At 34.4% G+C, this 20,705-nt stretch overlaps 1 protein-coding gene across 1 annotated transcript; it reads right to left on the reverse strand.

Moving 5' to 3' along the window:
* Positions 1-59: 59 nt before the first annotated feature.
* LOC111627680 (probable ATP-dependent RNA helicase DDX47) lies at positions 60-15,932 on the reverse strand. Its single transcript, XM_023371288.1, has 12 exons — positions 15,836-15,932; positions 15,602-15,695; positions 11,351-11,539; positions 9,596-9,667; positions 8,589-8,659; positions 5,154-5,273; positions 4,949-5,065; positions 4,722-4,868; positions 3,468-3,544; positions 3,262-3,393; positions 3,057-3,186; positions 60-1,527 (listed from the first exon to the last, which is right to left on the reverse strand). The coding sequence occupies exons 1-12, from the start codon at positions 15,905-15,907 to the stop codon at positions 1,408-1,410; spliced, it is 1,341 nt and encodes a 446-aa protein (XP_023227056.1). The 5' UTR covers positions 15,908-15,932; the 3' UTR covers positions 60-1,407.
* Positions 15,933-20,705: the final 4,773 nt, after the last annotated feature.

Below are 20,705 nucleotides of genomic sequence, written 5' to 3' on the forward strand. Positions count from 1 at the left end.
CACGTGACCAATGCTTATAGGGTAATAAAGCGGGACGTTTAGCTTTCTGTGGGATGATTTAATGAAGTTATTACGCCGTTGATTGTGTTAATAACTCAATAGCTCGTTTGTGAAGCTGCAATAACAATTTATGCTGCAAAATTATTATTAATTAGCTCTAGAAAATCGCTCGTATTTGGAATTCCTGAAAGATTTATCGATCTATCAAAGGAATAAGTTCGTTAATTATTGAGTTTCTCCGATAGAAGCACGTAGAAAAGCACTTTGCTGGCTACTTTCGGCTCGGCAATTGATTTTCGTTTCATCTCTATGGTTTCGAGTGATGCAGGCAACCATTAAGATGGGTTTAGAAAAATTAAAAAGAAAATTTGGGCGGAGGAAACTAAATTTGGGCTTTTTTCCACGCCCCACCATCAAAACGATGCAGATAACCAGTTTTGTTCGGCTTCACCTTAAGGGGTAGGGTAGTGTGGATTTATTTATAAATGAGCCCGGTCTAGGGAGCCAAATTTGACAGAAAGATATGCACGTAAGTTTCCAGGAAGCGTAATGATGATTTATTTTTTTATGCAGCTTGTATTAACTACCTCCTTTAGTTAGAAAGTTGGTGAATACTTGAGTGACACTTTGCTTTATTCGAAACTCCTGCACCGTTTAATATTTAATTTACGTAATTATATTGATATGGCAGGTACTGTACATTGGTGCAAATTTGCTCCCGGGTGGCTGACTAAATTTGAATTACTTTAATAACTTTTCAATTCCCAATCATATCTGTAGAATCTCGATAAATGTGGCCTAATGGCACAGGAAAGTTAGTTTCAACCTACCGTATTTAGGATTCTAGGTACCTTGGGCACAGTAGACTTTGGAATTCCTCCTACTACACTTCCGGACACAATAGGAGAGGTGCCATAGCCTGCTGAAACTAGTGTCTATATCCCTAAATCCAGAGTTTAGGATGTATTTTTCTTTAGCAAAACTAAAAATTTGCAAGTAAAAAACTAAAACTGAGTTGTAGAATCACTTCTTACCACTCTTTCACCACAACACCGAGAATGAAGTATAGAAAAAGTGATTTTATAACCCGGTTTTATCCTGATCTATATCTGACATTTGCATGTATTCAAACAAGAGTCTCTTAATTAAATATATGCAAATTCTAGATATAAATCTCGTGCCATCGCATGCAAATAGCAGATAAACTTTTGGCAACTACTGGCGATAGATTCTGCGGTTGTTTTAGTGCAAAAGAACGATTATTAATCTGCATGTTAAATACGGAATTTATGCGTTAATTAGAATTTTGTTCGGGCTTCATTTTTAAGTTATTCTACAACAAACAGGAGAATTTATCTTAAACCGGCATCAGTCATTTTAAACTTTGTAAGGTAATTTTATATAAATTTATTTCCTTTTTCTCTTAATTCTATTTTTCACTTTAACAGTTTCTTCGGTGTCGTCACCTTCATCTTTTATTTCCTTCTTCCTCTTCTTTTTATTCTTATCTTCCAGTTCTTTCATTTCCTGCATTAGAAATATATTCAATTTTCATTTTACAATAATCAGAAGTTTACATATAAATTTCTTAGAACTTATACATAACTTTAAAAGATGAAATATTTGAAATTAGAAGAAAATTCCTGCTGTTTGGAACTAAAACAGAGCAAAGAGAATCTAAAAGTAGTGTATGTAGTAGATGATCTGTTCCAAAGCCTTTATGAAAGACTTTTTTTATGCCTATCATGAATTTTGATTAGTCCCTTGGTGCACAAATAAATGAGTTTTCACACGGTTACATCTAAAACAGGCTTTTGACTGATTTTATTAGTAAAAATCTGTGAATTCAGCAATTCAAACTTTATTACATCTCCATTACAATTTATGACTGAAAGTTCAAGATGACAAAACAAGAACTGTTTTTAAAAATATAAAATAATCATAACTCTTAAAGGCTAGTTTACACAATACAACTACCAGTGACATTCCATCACTTTAAACTGAAATATGCATGGATTTGAACAATCTCGTGACCTGTTGGCAATCTCTATTTGATAAATTACAATCAGTTAACGGAAACCTAATCTGTCAATTGTTTTGTTTCTTGTCACATCTTTGAACCAATCGATAAGATCAAAATCATGTATTAGATTGTATTCTTACTCTGAAGAGAAACAAATACTCTTGTGAAGCCGAGACCACAACACATGCAAGCTGTATTCAGGCTTGTTGTGAAGGCTGACGAACATTGTCCGTGTGTTTTTTATTGTGATAAACATCAGTGGTATTTGTATTGCATAAACCAGCCTTGACAAACTTCTACGAGAAAATAATTTGGTTGTGTAGTCATGAACCCCCATTATCTGATAGATAACTGGTGGCTTGTGACTACAACACTAGTTTTTTAAAATAATTGTCTCTATTCTTGTGTGTGTTACAAAAAATGAATATTTTCAATTCAAATTTGGATCTTTGATTATTATATGTAATCAAATAATAGTTGTATCAATGCCGACAGTGGATCGAAACCTCTAACGTCTACGAAAATATCCTGAATACTAGGACAATTATCTGAAGAGAGGGAGATGCAATTTATTGACACAAAATTGATTCCTAACTCAATTGGCTTTGCTTATGTCTAATGTGCATAGTGGGACCAATCGGACAGGGCCGAAAAATCTTATCCTTCTTTGATCTTGCTGTGTTATCATTTATGCCTTTGATCAACCTGAACTGGGCATTCTACTGCTGTCAAAACCTTTTTCTAGTGTATCCACGATTTTCTGCCTACTGTTTGAATCTGGAAGTCAGAAAATCCAGTAACTTCCAAATTCATTCTACTCTTGTTTATGCATTTCAGGATGCATCCTAGAAAGCAACAAATTTGTGAAATTCCTGCAAATCCCTTAGATCAACTGTAGACAAATTTCCATATGTCTATATGCAATGAATTGTTAATGATTCTCACAGTTACTATTTCTGTCTTATCAGATTTTAAAATTGATTAAAATCTTTTTTGAACGCAACATCAATAATGTTTCTTTAAATTTACTTACCATTTTTGCATATCTTTGAGCTTCGCTGACTCTCTCCATGAGTATCATTACTTCTTGTTCCTCTGTCGAATACAGAGGCAACTTTTTATCAATCAACTGCTCGATACGTTGATACAATTCCACGTCATACCTGTCAGATCAAATGCATTAACAATTATTTTTAAATGTGTCTATAATCTGAATAATTGCTGTAACATGTACTTACTGTGTGACGAATGTTATCGATTTTCCGCTGCGGCCTGCCCTGGCGGTTCTTCCGACTCTGTGGATGTAATCTTTCGAATGAGTGGGAATGTCGAAATTGATGACGACGTCGACGTGAGGAATATCCAGTCCTCTGATAAATAGAAATTCTCATTAACTTGCATAAAAATACTTTTTAAAATCCACAACTAAAATGAATACTCTTACCTGCTTGCAACGTCCGTAGCAATCAATATTGATCGACTTTTTCCTTTAAATTTATTCAGAGATCCTAATCGTTTTGCCTGTGGAAATTATACAGTTTAAATATAGTATTATAAATGTTTTCAAATAAATACCAAGATAGTAAACAACAATGGGCAATTACTTATTGTAACATCATCACATTACTGGGCTGCATTTTTTAATTATCTTTCAATTTAAAAAAATCATGTGATTTATGGTCCAGACAAGAATTTTGTATTTAGTTAATTGGACCCTCCAACCCCTAAGCTTTCCACATCTGATCTCAATTTTTGTCTAACTAACTTTGTTCTCAAGATTACAGACAAATGGATGCACAACATGGAAATCTACAGGTCTACAATTTGGAAATTGCAGTCCAATTATGAATGAAAATCCAAATGCAATGCATGATATTAAACTGATTAATCAGACAGCTGAGGTGTCAAATATATCATCCAACTAGTCTGATAACCCAGATTTAAGACTGATGCATACAACTGCCAAAATTACACACTTTCTAACATTTACTAACAGTTACAGACAAAATAGAACATGGTCAATACTGCTGCCCCTTAACAATTAACATGGATTAACACGTTGAATCTGCTGTAGACACTCAATGTTGCTTTAATTCTGTTGTCCACATGCATCTGGATTTAGTGCAAAGGCTTCAGAAATTTTCGTGTGTGATTTACTTGATATGTTGGGCCCATACCTCACCACCCAGAATTTTCTACTACAAACCCAGCTGAACCAAGATTCATACCACAATAAGTTTGTTTAATGACCACAAGGCAGTTAAAGCTTTAAGATAAAGAGTGACTAACTAACATTCACTGACTCTTGAATTCTAAATTGATGTTTACTGAATTATTTTTATTTATACTTCTCATACTATGAATGTAAACACAAGTAGAATTAATCTTTTAGGTAGGGAAGATATTACAAACTATATATAACATGCTTTATTATTCAAATTTTATAAGATTATGCTGATACTTCCTATACCACAGGAACCTAATTAAACACACATGGTATTGACCTTTACATAAGCCAATGCCACAAGTGCTTAACTGTACTTCTATGGTATGTGAGGAGAATATTATTGTATTTGTCTTCAAATTTTGTATATTTTAAGAATTTTCACATATTAGATAACTACAAAAACCATCAAACAGTATCTTTAAGTGAAAATTAGTGTGTAAATTTATCAAAAAACTAACTTTAAACTGATACCTGACTCATCTGCCCATGGAGGGGAATGGCATTTAATCCAAGATTCCTCAACATCAATGCCGTCCTCTGAGTGTTAGCACAGGTGCTACAGAAAACCATGAAAGAGTTACCTGCGAGTTCATTTAAGATGTAAACAAGATATACATCCTGTAATCCAAAGAAACTAAACATTAAGTTCAGTTCATTTATATATATATATATAAAAAAGAAACTTTATGTTAACATACTTTAAATTTTAATGGTATAAATATGTAATATTGCTGCAACTTTTCTACGGTTTGATATTTTCGGGAGACTTCTACTTTTACGGGATCGGTGAGTGATGCACGCTGAAGTTTCTGAACCTATACAGAATATATTTGTGATATAAAAGTAATTAAATTTGAAACAATTTTATAAAATAATTTAATACATTGTGATACAAGGTCTGACCTTTTTTGTCATGGTTGCGGAATATAAATAAGTGCACCTTTCTCTTGGAATCTGTTTGAGAATCTTGTCAACTTCCTGTTCGAAATCCATGTTCAGTATCCTGTCTGCTTCATCCATTACCTAAAAATATATTTCTGATATATAACTGGGTATTTTTGGACTTTTAAATGCCAGAACAAGATGCAAATTTGTTTGTTATATGAAAAATTCTTATGGTACAAATTTGCTTGTTTTCTATTGTTAAAACATGTCAACCAATTGTATGAAATCTTCACTAACATCCTGTAATGGAGAACCAAATTTCTTTCTCTCTGTTTTTAATTATATATATATTAAATTGGATTAGTTTGACAGAAGGCAATGCATTGATTGTTGGGTGATCTGTCAGGAGGAATCTTGAGAAGACTTTCTAAGGGAAACTGGTACCTATTTTGATGTAAGATGTGTAAAGAAACCCAGAAAATTTCATGTGGATGATCTGTTGGTACAGCATAAACCTGAAACTAACTACCAATGTTTGGTGATTTTATCCACTCAGCTGCTGGTACTGACTGATTACACTGCCTGACAGAGAAAATGCCACAGCATGAAGATGTGAATGTAGTGCCATACAAACTGCAGAGAAATGAACCCATGTGAGTTATGCAAATAATTGCATTTTCAGGCCAATCACATGATAGCAGTGTGAGATATAAATGGATAGCCAATCTGTGAAGCCATAAGCCAAAATATTGTCATGGCCGTGAGAAGTGAAGTGGTCCGCTGTTACCATGTCTGGCAAACGAACAAGGGGTGCTAATACCTTTAAGATGTCCTCATATGCAATTTCATCAAACTGATTAGTTCACAAGAGATTTCATTGTAGGTCTTTGTATTGTCAGTTGGTCCTTATGCCATATTGTGTAAAGGCAGCCATACACGTTAAGTTAATCCTTTGAGGCTGCCTGACCTTGAGGAACTTCAGAATTTCTTATCGTTCACACACGAAGAAGAAAATCTCTCAGCAGAGGCATAGCTAGGTTGAGGCAAGTAGGGCATGTGCCCTGGGCGCCACTCGCAGAGAGGCGCCAGTTATGTTCACTACACCATTGTCAGTCAGTCAGCCATGGCATCTGATGACGACATACCGACTGTTCTTGGATGTTTATTGGCAACAAATTCTATTAAAACTCACAGGGAAAATGTATGCATAGAAGTCTATGGTGTAAATAGTAGTAGTGATTTGGGTAGCACTGATCACAAAATTAATTTTTCATATGAATAATTTTTTAATGGAATTATTTCAGATCACAAAACTAATTTTTCAAGAGAAATCTTGGGCTATAGATTCTGTTCAAAAGCATCAGTTATCACCGAAAGATCAATGGCAAGTCAATTTTACTACCAAAAAAATTCATGGATTAAATTTTATAGACGAATATATATTAATAATTCTCAACCACATCCGATATTAGTACAAATTGTAAACATTATTATCGCAAATTAATTTTATAATTTAATAATTAAAAAGAATTTATTAAACTTTGTCTTATTTTAAGTTGTCATGTTTTAATTTACTTAAATATTAAAACAATAAATTTTTGAAAATGTAAAAGAAAATGATATAGAGTATCAAGATATTTTATGAAAACGGAAGAAATGAATTGAGAAGTTTTCTAAATATTAAAATTATTTATAATTTTAATTTACTCAAGAAATTTTTGATCCGAAAATAATTTATAACCTAAAAAATTAATTTTTTAGGTTATAAATAATAAAAGTTAATAAGGTTATAGAAAATAATTCTTCCAAACATTCACGAGACATTGTTCTAACTACTCAGCGGTCTCACAACTGAACGACACGATGGCACACACATTAAGGTCAGCCTGCACAGTCTGACACTGTGCAGGAAAACCAAATGGTTTTACGATTCTACTCCAGTGGTCAGTACAGTTTGCCAAAACTGTTAAATTTTCCCTCACACACTATCAGAATTACTCAAGGTCAGGCATGTATGGTTAATCCTCAAAGGATTAACTTAAGTGGATGGCCGCCTTAAGAAACATGTGATGCTACAACTGTCAGTCATATTTAGATAGTGGTCCTAGAAAGGAAAAGTGTGTCGTAGGGAAACTGAAGCATGGAGACAGACATCAAAGTGCACAGATCATTGCATCTGACATAACAGTGACATAGTGGACCAACATTTTGCAGGCTGTATAGGAACTTTGGATGCTCTGGTATTGACACAGACAGCATCTCATCAATTGGTTGTGACAAGTTTGCTGTCCAGCCACTTTTGCAACGTCTACCTTGTCACTGATTGGAATGGTGTGCCAAATAGAACAGTACGATGTTCAATGACAAATCACGGTTCTGTTTCACCAACGATGATCTATATGATATCTGGAGGTGATGTGGCCATTGAACATTTTGTGGCGATCTGGAGGTGACGTGGCCCTCTGTCATTTTTGAGTGCCACACAGCCCGTCACTGAAGTCATGGTTTGAGGTTCTATTAGCGTCAAAAGCTGCTCATCTCTATACATTATGGCACATTGAGAGCTTGCTGCAGCCTGTGACAAGACTATCTGTCAGATATCCCAAATGCACTTTTTCAACACCTAGCCACATACTGTCAGATCAGTCCAAATGCTTGCAAGATGTGTGGCTGCTTCCTTGGCTAGCACGATCCCCCATTCTCTCACCAGTCAAAAATCCGTGGGGCATGATGACTGGACAACAAATGAATACCCTTCCACCCTCCTGAAATGAAGATGAACTATAAACTTGAATCAACACCACACGGTCTATGATATGACAGAGCATTATTTAGACCCTTGTTAAACTAACGTTACATTTGGTTCAACAAAGGATCACCAAATTGGGGGTGCACCTCCTTACCGATTATCCCATATATTCATCCACTGGAGCCTTGTCTGTTCAGTAACAGTAAATCATCTGTTCAACACTTACTTGCCTATGTATATTTTCAATGCTATCTATTTCAGAGCATTCCTTCATAGTGTGGCATTTCATCTGTCAGGCAGTGTATATACATCAGAATTTAGATTCCATTAAAAGACTGTCAAAAGCAGAAGAGCTCATAAGATCATCTGCTTTTGACAATTATCATTTAAATTGTTACTATGTTTGAAAACTTTAAATTTATGTTCTAAAAAACAAGTTTCAAAATCTAAAATTATAAAATGCGACACTCTCCCTTTTCTTTTCTGCACGAGAATTTTCTTCTTTCAAACATGCAAAACTGAGCAAAAAATTTAAATCTATAGCTAATGGAAAGTATTTAATAAATGTGCAGAAAAATTTTAAATTTATTAACATAACATTATGATAAATACAAAGTACATATTTTAGTAATTTTATTACTTCATGGCCTTTAAATAAGTAATAAATACAATGATTTTTACTTTTAATCTATTTTGTTACTTACTAAATATTTTAATGCCTTCAAATTAAATCCTTTTGTATTCTCCAAATGATCCACCAATCTCCCGGGAGTTGCTACAAAATATAATAATATTTATCTGTATTATGTGTAAAATAGTTATTATATGTTTGCATAACTAATAATATATCATGTTTCCTACAATTATTATTTTTTCTTTGTTTCAGTTAAATGTGAATATTAATATTACGTTATTACATGTAATAATAATCAATCATATAAAAAATATATCTTTGAACATTTAAAAAAATGTGATTTAAACTCTCATGTTTGATTCTATTAAATGTAATAAACAACATGTGGGTAACAAATGCTCTCAATTTAACAGGCAACATTTGGGCATATAAAAGATCCCATCCAAAGATGACCCGTTACCACATTAACATTTGTATGTTCCAAATTAGCGTCTTTTGCTTTTTACTTCTTTCCAATACGTAGTTTTTTACTTCAAACAAACATTTTTGGTCGTTTAAGTGGTTTTTATCAAATATAAATAGCTTATTTAAAAGAATCCGTTAAAGACAAAAATTTAAGAGGCTTCAAACTTTTTGGAATACAACAGATTCTTCTAAATAAGCTATTTATACACCACAAGGGCCACTTAAGCAACTGATAATGCTCATTTGAACTAGAAAACTGTGTGCCAGAAATTGTTAATTTGAATATTGTTTCAGGTTTCTTGATGTTAATTTATGTATTTTTCCAAACCATTACCACTGTTCAAGTGCATTTACTTTAGAATAACACAGATCTGTGATTCCATTAAACTACAGAAAAGTCATTGGAAATGAAAGAATGAAGCAAGAGAAAAATTTGTCTTAATTAAGAAGCAAGACCATAGTAAATATATATTCATCCATAATCTTTAATCCAAGTTAATATTTGAATTAAAGCTAAAGTATAATTGAATACAGGAGTAAAATATTTCAATTTAGTGAGAATGAATATCAAACAATTTATTTATATATATTATTAATAAACATGTAACTTACCTATAACTATATGAGGTTTTTTAGCTAAGGATAAGGCTTGCGTCACCATGTCGATGCCTCCCACTATCACCGCTAAATTATTAAAGCACAAAAACAAGTAGCTCCATTAGGATTGTATTCAATAAAAAATGAATTGCTATTGTATATACAGTGGTACCTCAGGATATGAAATTAATCTGTTCCGAAACTGAGACCGTATCATGAAAATGTCGTAAGGTGAATCATTTTTTCCCATACAATTACATGTAAAACCAAATAATTCGTTCCAACACGAAAAACACACTCAAATTAAAGCTAAGTAGTACATTAAAAAAATAATAATAAGTATAGTAAGGAAAACACTGAAAAATGCATTGAATTGTAAATGTATAAATAACCATAATAGAATAATAATTGAATAAAAAAATGTTGTTTTATTTGCATTTTATCTTTGAGGATAGAGGACGGTGGAGGTTTAAACTAGTAGCGGAAGAGAGGGAGAAGGGAAATGCTACTAAAACTTAACTTACATAACATAATGTAACAATAACTTAAAAATAACTTAGAAAAGATAAAAAATTAGTGTTGTTTTATATATATTTTTTAAAATTTTTATTCACTGCTTTTTGCTTTCTTTCCTTCACTTCCACCAGCACTTCCACTGGATAGAGGTCGCTTGGTAAAATATCTATCCAAAGAGATTTGGCTTTGCCTACTTTTTAAAATGTTTCTAAAATGACTTAGGCAAATGTCATTACTCCGAGTAGCAATACGGCCAGTGTGAACCTTTTCGGGATGTTTCTTTTCAATAAAATCGGTCACTTTCTGATAATACCTCAAAAGTTCCTTTATCAAGCGAGATCCTTCCACGATGAAGCAAACATGCAGACTGAGACCAATGAACAGAAATGAATAAAAAATGGCGCTGCAAACTAATGTAACATTGTATGGTGAGTTTTTGTTCATATCGTGGAGCAAAAATATGTTCAAATTTCATGTCGTATCCTGAAAATTTTGTATGATGGAGCATTCGTATCCTGAGGTACTACTATATGTATGTGTACTGTACATAGTTTGCATTTAATTTTTTCTGTTTAGAAAACAGATTTCATATCTGTTAAATAAAATTATACTTAACATGTGATGGTAAAGAACTCTATGAATACAAATAGAAAGAAACCTCCTGGAGGTGACACACAGTTGTTGAGCTTTGTGTAAACATTCTGTATATGGTAAATACATTTTTTACTTTATGTCTGTATCATGAAACATATTAGAACATAACAAGGCAAATTATGAATTTATCTGCCTCATCCTTCCTGTTGCAGAGCAGCTTATATAGTCGAGGTGTCCTTATAGCACCCCAACTGTATATACACTACTCTACAATGGGAAGGATGAGATGGATAAATGCAGAGCTCCAGGGATTCTTTGTTCCAGTGATGGACAATAGATAAGGCAAGTTACTTAAAATAAAACTAAAATTTGAAATTTGCTTAAGAATATGATTTTAATAACTAATCAAAGACTATTTAACATTCTTGATTAATTATTAATGCTGTTAGTATAATTTAAATATTAATATAAAAGTAAAAAGTTAACACCCCCATTTGGTTTTAACATTTAAATTAAAATTATGGATAATTAAGTTTGATGTATTTTTATACTTTTTCTTGTATGATAAGTTATTTTAAATACATTCAACTAAAACAAGCAAATGTTACAATACAACAAACTTTCGGCATTTACAAAAGATTGCAATATAACTTTACATACTGCATTTAACTCCGATGAAACTGCCCAATGCTTCAAACTGTTCGGATATCTGAAAGGCCAATTCTCTGGTCGGCGTCAACACCAATGCAAACAGTCGTTGAGGCTTTTCCAGCAAAGCTTGCAAGATAGGAAGGGCGAAGGCTCCGGTCTTTCCAGAACCTGTTTCGGCCAGTCCGATGACGTCTCTGCCTGAAAAAGATTTAATAAAATTATTGTCATCCATTTATTAAAATCTTGCTTCAATTTACATAAATCTGAATATAGATTTTATAATATCAGGCTTGTATGAAGAATTTTTAGAAGGGCTATGTTGTTTTTTAAAAAAGGAGCATTATTTTTACAATATAGATATATAAAATAACACAATACAGTACACAGCGAGGAACCAAATGAGTAGAAAATAATATCCCCGGGTTAAAAGTCACATCATTCTTTGCCTTTAGGTTTGTACCAGGTGTACAGCAGGTGTACAGGTTAATAATGTGGATTTTGTTCAATGATGGCATTACAGATATGTTGATATACAGGGTGATCGGAAAATATCTGGCCAAAATTTAAAGGGGGTTAGAGAGGACAAATATAAAAGGATTTGCAGTACAATGCTTGTCCAGAAATGCCACATGAAGGTGGTAGAGGGCATTGTGTAGGGCAGTCAAAACAAGCTGGCAATGCAGGAAGCTGTCATTCCCTGCTGTGATTTCATACGGCATGCAGTGCTTCACGAATGCTGAATTAGCAGATATCCATCTGACGTATGGAGCTGCAAATGGAAATGGGAGAGCTATGCAAAGGTTGGGCTTGTTACATTTGTTTGTGTCTTTTTCCTTTCCACTTTCTTTACCCTCCAGGACTTTCAAGCGGCATTTCCGGACAAGCATTGTACTGCGAATCCTTTTATATTCGTCCCCTCTAACCTCCTTTAAATTTTGGCCAGACATTTTCCCATCACCATATATATCTGCTTTGATATGTATGCCATTTTGTTGAATTGACAACAGGCTTTAAAACTTTATACAGTAGAGCATCGATTATCCAAATCAATTGGGGACTGGGGTTGTTCGGAAGATCGATGTTTCGGATAACCGATTATGTATATATTAATTATTATGTAAAAATATATTAATTTATCCCATCTTGACATTTTTCTCCGTTGCATGTTGCTTCGCATTGAATTTTCGTCGATGTTAAGCCTAACGAAGACTATTGTATCGTTAAAAATTATACTTCAGAAGTTAATTTAGTATCAAAAACGTAAAATATTTGAGTAGCCCAAAACATAGCCAAAGACTGCAGCGCAACAGCACTGGCGAAAATTTAAATTTGCTGACTGGAATTCTTTCGGATGATTGACTTTCGGATAATCGACGCTCTACTGTACGTCAAATTTTCTGAAGGTGTTATCATCATAGATATTTTTATACTTAAATATGTCAAGTTTTGTCCCATAAAAACAAAACATTTGTGGAAAGTTTTAATTCATTACTTTATTTTGAAGAAAAGTGCTGCAGAAAGTTATTATATATTTTGAAAAGTTTATATTTTGAGATGGGGTATAAACATACCCCATCTCAAAATACTTGTGAATGTTAGTTTAAACATGTTAAATATGATGATTTTGATGTGAAAAACAAAGAACATTAAGGTCAACTAAAAAAGTTTGAAAACCAACATTTACAAGCATTATTGGATGAAGATGCGTGTCAAACTCAAAAACAACTTGCAGAAAGATTAAATGTTGCTCATCAAACAATTTCCAATTGTTTACAAGCAATGAAACAATTTTAAAAGAAGGAGAATGAACTGAACAAAAGACAAATGGAAAACCAAAAAGTCACCAGTAAAATGTTGCTTCAATAGCACAAAAGAAAGTCTTTTTAGCATGAAATTGTGACTGGCAATGAGAAGTGGATTTATTCTGATAATCCTAAATGCATAAAATCATGGGTTGATCCAAGTCAACCATCAACATCAACTGCAAGGCCAAATTGCTTTGGAAAGAAGACAATGCTTTGCGTTTGGTGGGATTAGGAAGGTGCAGTGTATTATGAGCTTCTAAAACCTGGTGAAACTATTAATACTGATTGTTATAAAGAACAATAATCAATTTTAACCATGCTTTGATTGTAAAACGACCAGAATGGGCCAGAAGATAGAGCAAAGTAATTTTGCTTCATGATAATGCACCATCACACACTTCGAAAGCAGCTAGACATGTTAAAAGATCTTGCATGGGAAGTATTAACCCACCTGCCGTACTCACCAGACCTTGTTCCTGATTTCCACTTGTTCCAATCAATGGCGCGCACACTTTCTGAGCAGAACTTCAAAACATATGAAGTGTAAAAATGGGTCTCTGAATGGTTTTGGCTCAAAACAAAAAAAAGTTCTATTGGAAAAGTATCCACAAACTACCTGAAAGATGAGAGAAATGTGTAGGTAATGTCCACTGCTAGCTAGCAATGGACATTACTTTGAATAAAGCACTTTTGATGTTTTTTTAAAATCATCATGTTTTCTTTGATTAAAAAGTCTACATTATTAACTAATACACTATTGGTTTGTACCCCTTTCTGCAAGGAATGGCCAGATTAGCAAGGTCAAGAATTTAATATTTTTTCTATTTGAATTGTCAAATTCATCCACAACCTTCTCACTAGAGATGTGAATATCAATAGATTATGTCAAATCAGTTTAAAGCAGCGCTGTCCAACTTATCATAGCCCGCGGGCCATATTTTCTTCACCAAACATATCGGGGGCCAAGAAGGTTGCTGCTGTATTCAGCCAGGTTAAGTGAAGTTACGCAAACTAAATAGTACCTACTTTAAATTCAAATTAGATTTAAATTTCCACATAGTAAAATAATTTTAATATTAATAATAATAATAATTTAGTAACATAAATTTATTCATAGTAAAATGTACTCGCGGGCCGTAAAAATTATTTGGCGGGCCATATACAGCCCGCGGGCCGCCAGTTGGACAGCCCTGGTTTAAAGCATTAAAAAGGTTAGTTTTGTGTTTCTTCTGCATAAAAATTGAATGTTGGTGTTCTATGATCCAAGAGGCAAATTACCTAGCGGTAGCTAGGTAATTTGCCACTTGGATTATAGAATAGATTAATGGAACATATGAAACCCTTACATCAACATTAATCAACATATGAAATCCTCACATTAGCATAACATTAATGGAATCCTTACAGATTAATGGAACATAGTAGACTCCCACATATCCTTGATATGATGAACTATATCAAAACATTGGCACTTGTGCTGATTAGGGGGTACAGCTATTTGAGAGGGTTTCTTCCATAAAATTAACTAAATCTAGACTAATTTCACTCGAATATTTCCAAAACACGTATAATTTGTTGGAAATGATCGATATAATATATGCTATGAACAAAAAATTGTCAGAATACTTATCGAGTGTACCCGTTCGAAGACACCATTGCTTAAGCTTGTTTTCGTCGCGGAGCGTCACATTGGACGGCAGACGTGCACAAAGCGTGTCACGTGACATTTGTTGGTGCTATTCGGTCACGTGACTATTCATCTCTGACGTTTCCTGATAATTTATTCTTTTTTGCAAAGAATTCGCTGAACTTTAGCGATCATGTGCTAGATCATAATATACTATAGAGTTTTATTGTAATTAGAAACGACTTATTATTATTATTGACTATATGAAGCAACAAAGGAAAAAGCACTCACTAACGATAATAATTCTATCATGATGTCTGTAAAGTTCAGCGAATTCTTCGCAAAAAGAATAAGTTATCAGGAACACATCAGAGATGAGTAGTCACGTGACCGAATAGCACCGACACATTGAAAGTGGACGCATACAAAGAATGTGCCACTCTGCGACAAAAACAAGCTTAAGCAATGGCGTCTTCGAACGGGCTACACTTGGTAAGTATTCCGACAATTTTTTGTTTATAACATATTTTATATGGGTTATTCCCAAAACATTATACGTGTTTTGGAAATATTCGAGTGAAATTAGTCTAGATTTAGTTAATTTTATGGAAGAAAACCTCTCAAATAGCCGTATCCCCTAGTCAGCACAAGTGCCAAAACATCTATAAGTCTGGTCACAGTCTCTTGCTGTCATCTGTTTCTACGACTCTCAACAGCTGTGTTAAATGTAATGCAAACGGCAGGCACGAAAAATATTACAGATAATACACACAGCAGTAGTTTCAAACTCGTCACCGTCCATTTTTTAAAAACTCTACAAAAATTTACCTTTTAAGGCAACAGGTATGGCTTCTTGTTGAATCTTCGTCGGTTTCTTCCATTTCAGAGACTCGCATGCTTCACACAAGACGTCTACGACCCCCTGAAACAACAACAACGTGACATCAGACCACGTGTTCGTGTACAATGTGCGAAAAGCTAAACGATTAAAGCTTAATATTCGGCTTATACATTAGCTAAATTAAGTTCCGTACCAAATGTAAAATATGGAAACGAACTTACTAAAGATTTAAACGTTATGGATTCGTTTTCCTCATCGATAACCTCCACCACGTCGTCCGCCATATTTATCATATGACGTAGAATTGTTACTGCAGCGACGTCTTTCAATTTTTTTTAAAATAAAATTAAATAAAAACATTTAATATTAATATTAAAATTTATAAAATGTACTAATTTATTTTATTCTTAAAAATTTTTAAAACCATTTCAATAGATAAGTTATTTAATTATTTCTGTTAATTAGAAATTTGTAATATCTATATGTATCTACATATTTATTATTATAAAATGAGCATTACAGTACATTGACAACATTTATTAATAATACTATTAAATTTCATCTTAATTTTATAACCAATCATGCTTTGAAAAAATAATTATAAATTTGTTATACAGTAATACCCCGAACTTACGCGATAGGTGGGACCGAGCGCGTAAGTCGGGGTATAATTTCGCATATAAATACATACAAATAATTTTTAATTGGGACCGGAGACTAAAGAAAACAATAATTTAGAAAAAAATGTTTAATAAAATCTTAGATAATACATATGTATAACAAATTAGGCCTATATTATTTTACAATTTTTCACATTTATTTGATTATTACGCCATAATTTTAACATTGTTTCCATCTCAGCGATAATACTGTGACGTTTACAAATGATGCTTGAATTTAAAGATTGAGCATTTTTCACAGCTTCGAGAATTTTTTCTTTGCCTTTTATAATTGTTCTGACCGACAATTCCGGTAGATCAAACTTTTTTGCCAATTCACAAATTTTCATTTTTGTATCGAAGTCTTTAATAATGGGTACGTTCGTAAAGTCAAACGAGTTAAACGTGTTAGTAACGAATCGTTCGAAAAGTCTAACGAAATAGGAATAACGATGACGTCATTCTCGTTTAACTCGTTCGACTTTACGAACATACCCAATGTTAACTTTACATTCCAAAGATAAAGTTTTTCTTTTCTTGTTTGATGCAGAAGAATTAGTTTTACTTCGTTTGGATGGCACAGAGAGTCTCTCGAGTCTCCGTAGATATAACAAACACAGAAATAAATAACACAAAATAAATTGTAGCTATGTGTGGATTCCGCGCGACACATCTGAACATGTAAGCTGAACAATAGTGTGGGGGGAGTGAGTAATCAAGGGTTGCGTGGCGCTCAAACAAAAGATGAATCGACGAGATTTGAAAATCGCGTAACTCCGGGTTCGCGTAAGTCGGGGTATTACTGTATTATACACTCATGTTTGTGAAAATTGCAACACCATAAAGGAATTGCGCAAATTGAACTAAACTTACAGGAAATATAAAGTGAGGTAAGACATGCAAATGAATAAATTTACAAAGCGATTGCACATGCGTGGAACGAGATGTTCCTTATCAGCCGCTTGTTCCAGGTATATAAAGGACTGTAAAGATGCATTGAAATCCGTTTATCTTCCTCTGTCTGCGGTAAACGTTTCATTGGTGGTCAATATGCCTCGTCAAAAGCGGAGAAAGCCATACCAACAACTAACGGAGTTCGTACGAGGCCGCATCGTCAGTACGCAAGAGGGTGGATTTTCGTATCGAGAAATCACAGCCCGCACGCAGTGTAATGCCACAACAGTGATGCGTGTTTTTAAGAAATGGACAGAGGAGAACCAAATAAGGCGAAAACCTGGCAATGGGGCAAGCAATAGCACAATGGCACGGGACAACAGACACCTCATCCATGTAGCTCTAACAGACCGTACAGCGTCCTCTCGTGTGTTAGCATAACGTTGGAGCATGGCTACAGGTGTTTTGTTGTCTAGCTCTACGGTTCGTCGCCATCTGGTGCAGCATGAACTGCATGCAAGGGTTCTTCTACACAGGATTTCCCTCTCGCTGATTCACAGACACCTTCGACTTCAATGAGCTCAGCGACACAGCGCGTGGCGTGCCCAGTGGTAACAAGTTGTTTTTTCCGACGAATCTCGCTACAATCTGCAGTACAATGATGGAAGAGTACACGTCAGACGTTACAGAGGGGAACGTCTGCTCCCACAGTGTGATATCTCGCGTCATACCGCACAAACGCCTGGCATCATGGTGTGGGGAGTTATTGGGTATAATTGTCGATCCTATCTAGTGCACATTGCAGGCAACCTCAACAGTGATCGCTACATACGGGAAATTGTGGAGCCAGAGGTCCTCCCCCTTCTTCGATGCATTCCAGGTGCTGTATTTCAGCAGGATAATGCCCGTGTACATGTTTCTCAGACTGCACAAGTCTTCTTCAGTGCACAACAGGTTTCGCTTCTTCCATAGCCTGTTTATTCCCCGGATATGTCGCCCATCGAGCATATCTAGGATTTCATTGGTCGGCGACTCGCTCATACGGCTGGTGGTCACACAATAAGACTGAAACCTTGGCGTCAAGTCAAAGCCATCTGGAATGCCATTCTCCAGGATTACATTCAGAACCTGTATGATTCAATGCCATGACGTGTACAGGCTCTCATCGCTCAGCGTGGCGGACACACAAAGTACTGATTTCCGACGTTCTTTTTATTTTTATTTTTTTATCTTGTAAATTTGATCGTTTATTTGTACCACTATCAGTAATATGTGGATTAAATTTCATTAATTTCTGACAATTCCTTCATGGTGTTGCAATTTCCACAAACATGAGTGTATTATTATATTCTTTATTATACTGTACTTTAATTTTTTTTGATGTTATTGCATCACTTTACGAAGTGCCTATATACAGGTAAACCCCGTATAACACAGGAGTTACGTTCCATAAAATTGCCGTGTTATACGAAACAAAGAACTACTGCGAAAAGGGGGGTTAGATTCCAAAAATTAAAAAACATGTCGTTAAATCCTTATTTAAATCAGTTTTATTTTTTTCATAAGTAAAATATTTATTATTTAAGTAAATATTTTACCAGAGGATTATTCATCCTACATGATAATCTCAGCACGAGCATCATCAACTGGTAACAGTTTGTAGGTGCGTTCGTTAATAGCGGTCGCTCTGCAACGAAAGTGCGCTGTTGTTTGTAGGCATTTAGGAACGACAGTGAACAGTTTGTAGGCATTTAGGAACGCCATCTTTCTTTAAGAAAGAAAGATGGCGGCCCCCTCACTATCAATAGTATCGTGTGGAGGAATCTATAATTCTAAAATGAGCTTTTAGAGGCAAAAGAAGGGTCCCAATTGTAAAATTTAACCATTAAATGGATTATTTGTTGAAAGAGCATTCAAAGTAGCCACGAAAACAATTAGAATGCTCACGCGGAGTTACGAGGAAGTATAAAAGAACGCACCCTTTATTACATTTTATGTTGTACGAGGATTTTATCCAATTCCCGAACCGTGTTAGAGTGAACCCGTGCTATAGAAGTGCCGTGTTATACGGGGGTTACCTGTACTTAATTGCATCAGTTTTAGCATCTATTTAATTAGTTTCAATCACGACAGCAAATGATATTGATGATTGTTTCTTTTAAGCTATTTGATGAAAACGTTACATAAAATTGGGGTTGCATAATCATCCGAAATTATTATATTTTTGACTGGAAATCACTGGATTTATGCAATTTTAGTTTAAAACCGACTGTTCGTCAAGTTTGCTTAAAACATGCAACTCAAAAAATCCCAAAATGGCGGCTCAAGAAGTAGGTCGCGCGTGTCCTGACCTTATATAGACCGTGTTCTTGACGTCACCTAGTAGCGACATCTCGTGGTAAAAAACAAAACTACGGATACGGATTGTTCTGTAATTAGCCGCCAGTGGTTAGAGCCAACTACGTGGTTAGAGCGGGGATACTACCGCATCCATTTTAATCAGAAAAATATTAGAATTATTTTTAAAGGTAATTTGATGTTTAAAGACGAATTAATCTATATAAATAAAAATGTAATGTTCGTTTGTTCAAAATAAAAATTTCTGAAATTTCTTCACCGATTGCTTTGAAATTTTGACACAACGTTGCATTCGAATTCTCGCGTTTTATATAATTTAAATGTCGAAATTCCTCCCGCGGGGAGACGGACAGGATTAAGGCTTTCTGTAAAAAACTCGTTTCTATTATACTATTTTAGATGAGTTTTTTTTTTGCATTTTAATAGGGTACGTCAAGAGAATGTACACTAAGAAGGGATTTTTCAAAATTCCCCCTGCGGGGGAAGTGTTATACATTTATAATAGATACATTTTGAGCCACAGCAACGCGTGGCCGGGTCCGCTAGTACTTTTATAATGTCGTTGACCTGTTTTCAAGCCTTTTTTGCATAGAAAATAAAGCGATAGTGTCGCTTCCTCCAATGCAGGGATGGAGCCACGTCGGACACCAATTCGCCAATTTTTTTCGTATTATTTTTGTGTCTGTTTTTTAAGACAATTTTTGATGTTTAGTATTTTGTATTTATATGATCGTATACCAGACAAATTAAGAGTAAGAATTATTAAGAATAGAGTAGACCCCCCTATAACGCTTAGATACGTTCCACTTTATAAGAATTTTACGTTGTAGGAATCCTTAAATACATGAGCCAATCACAGCCCGACACGTGTGAAGTTTACGGACTAAGGCTGTTCGAAAGGTTTTCTTCTATAAAATTAACCGATTCTAGACTAATTCCACTCAACATTTCCAAAACACGTATAATTTTTTGGGAGTAATCCGTATAAACTATGCTATAAACAAAAAATTATAGGATTACTTACCGAGTGTGTACCGTTCGACTACGCCGGTTGTTCAAAGCTTGTCTTCGTCGCGGAACAGCACACGAAACGGCGGCCGCGATATCTGATAAATAATTTATCGCAGAAAGATAACTTGACCTTTGGAGACATCATTAATATAAATAATTTTTATGGCCG

This window comes from Centruroides sculpturatus, unplaced genomic scaffold, assembly GCF_000671375.1.
Source record: "Centruroides sculpturatus isolate CEXI.00-Female unplaced genomic scaffold, Cexi_2.0 scaffold546, whole genome shotgun sequence".
Classification (NCBI taxonomy): Eukaryota; Metazoa; Arthropoda; class Arachnida; order Scorpiones; family Buthidae; genus Centruroides; species Centruroides sculpturatus.

What these genes read in the sequence shown, in the direction of transcription:
- LOC111627680 (XM_023371288.1), bottom strand. Translation starts at nt 15,907, where the DNA reads ATGATAAATATGGCGGACGACGTGGTGGAGGTTATCGATGAGGAAAAC. An exon ending in TGAAGGCATTAAAATATTTA is followed by an intron (nt 5,274 to 8,588) that starts GTAAGTAACAAA and finishes ATATATTTTTAG; the next exon opens with GTAATGGATGAAGCAGACAG. An exon ending in TTATACCATTAAAATTTAAA is followed by an intron (nt 4,869 to 4,948) that starts GTATGTTAACAT and finishes TTTGGATTACAG; the next exon opens with GATGTATATCTTGTTTACAT.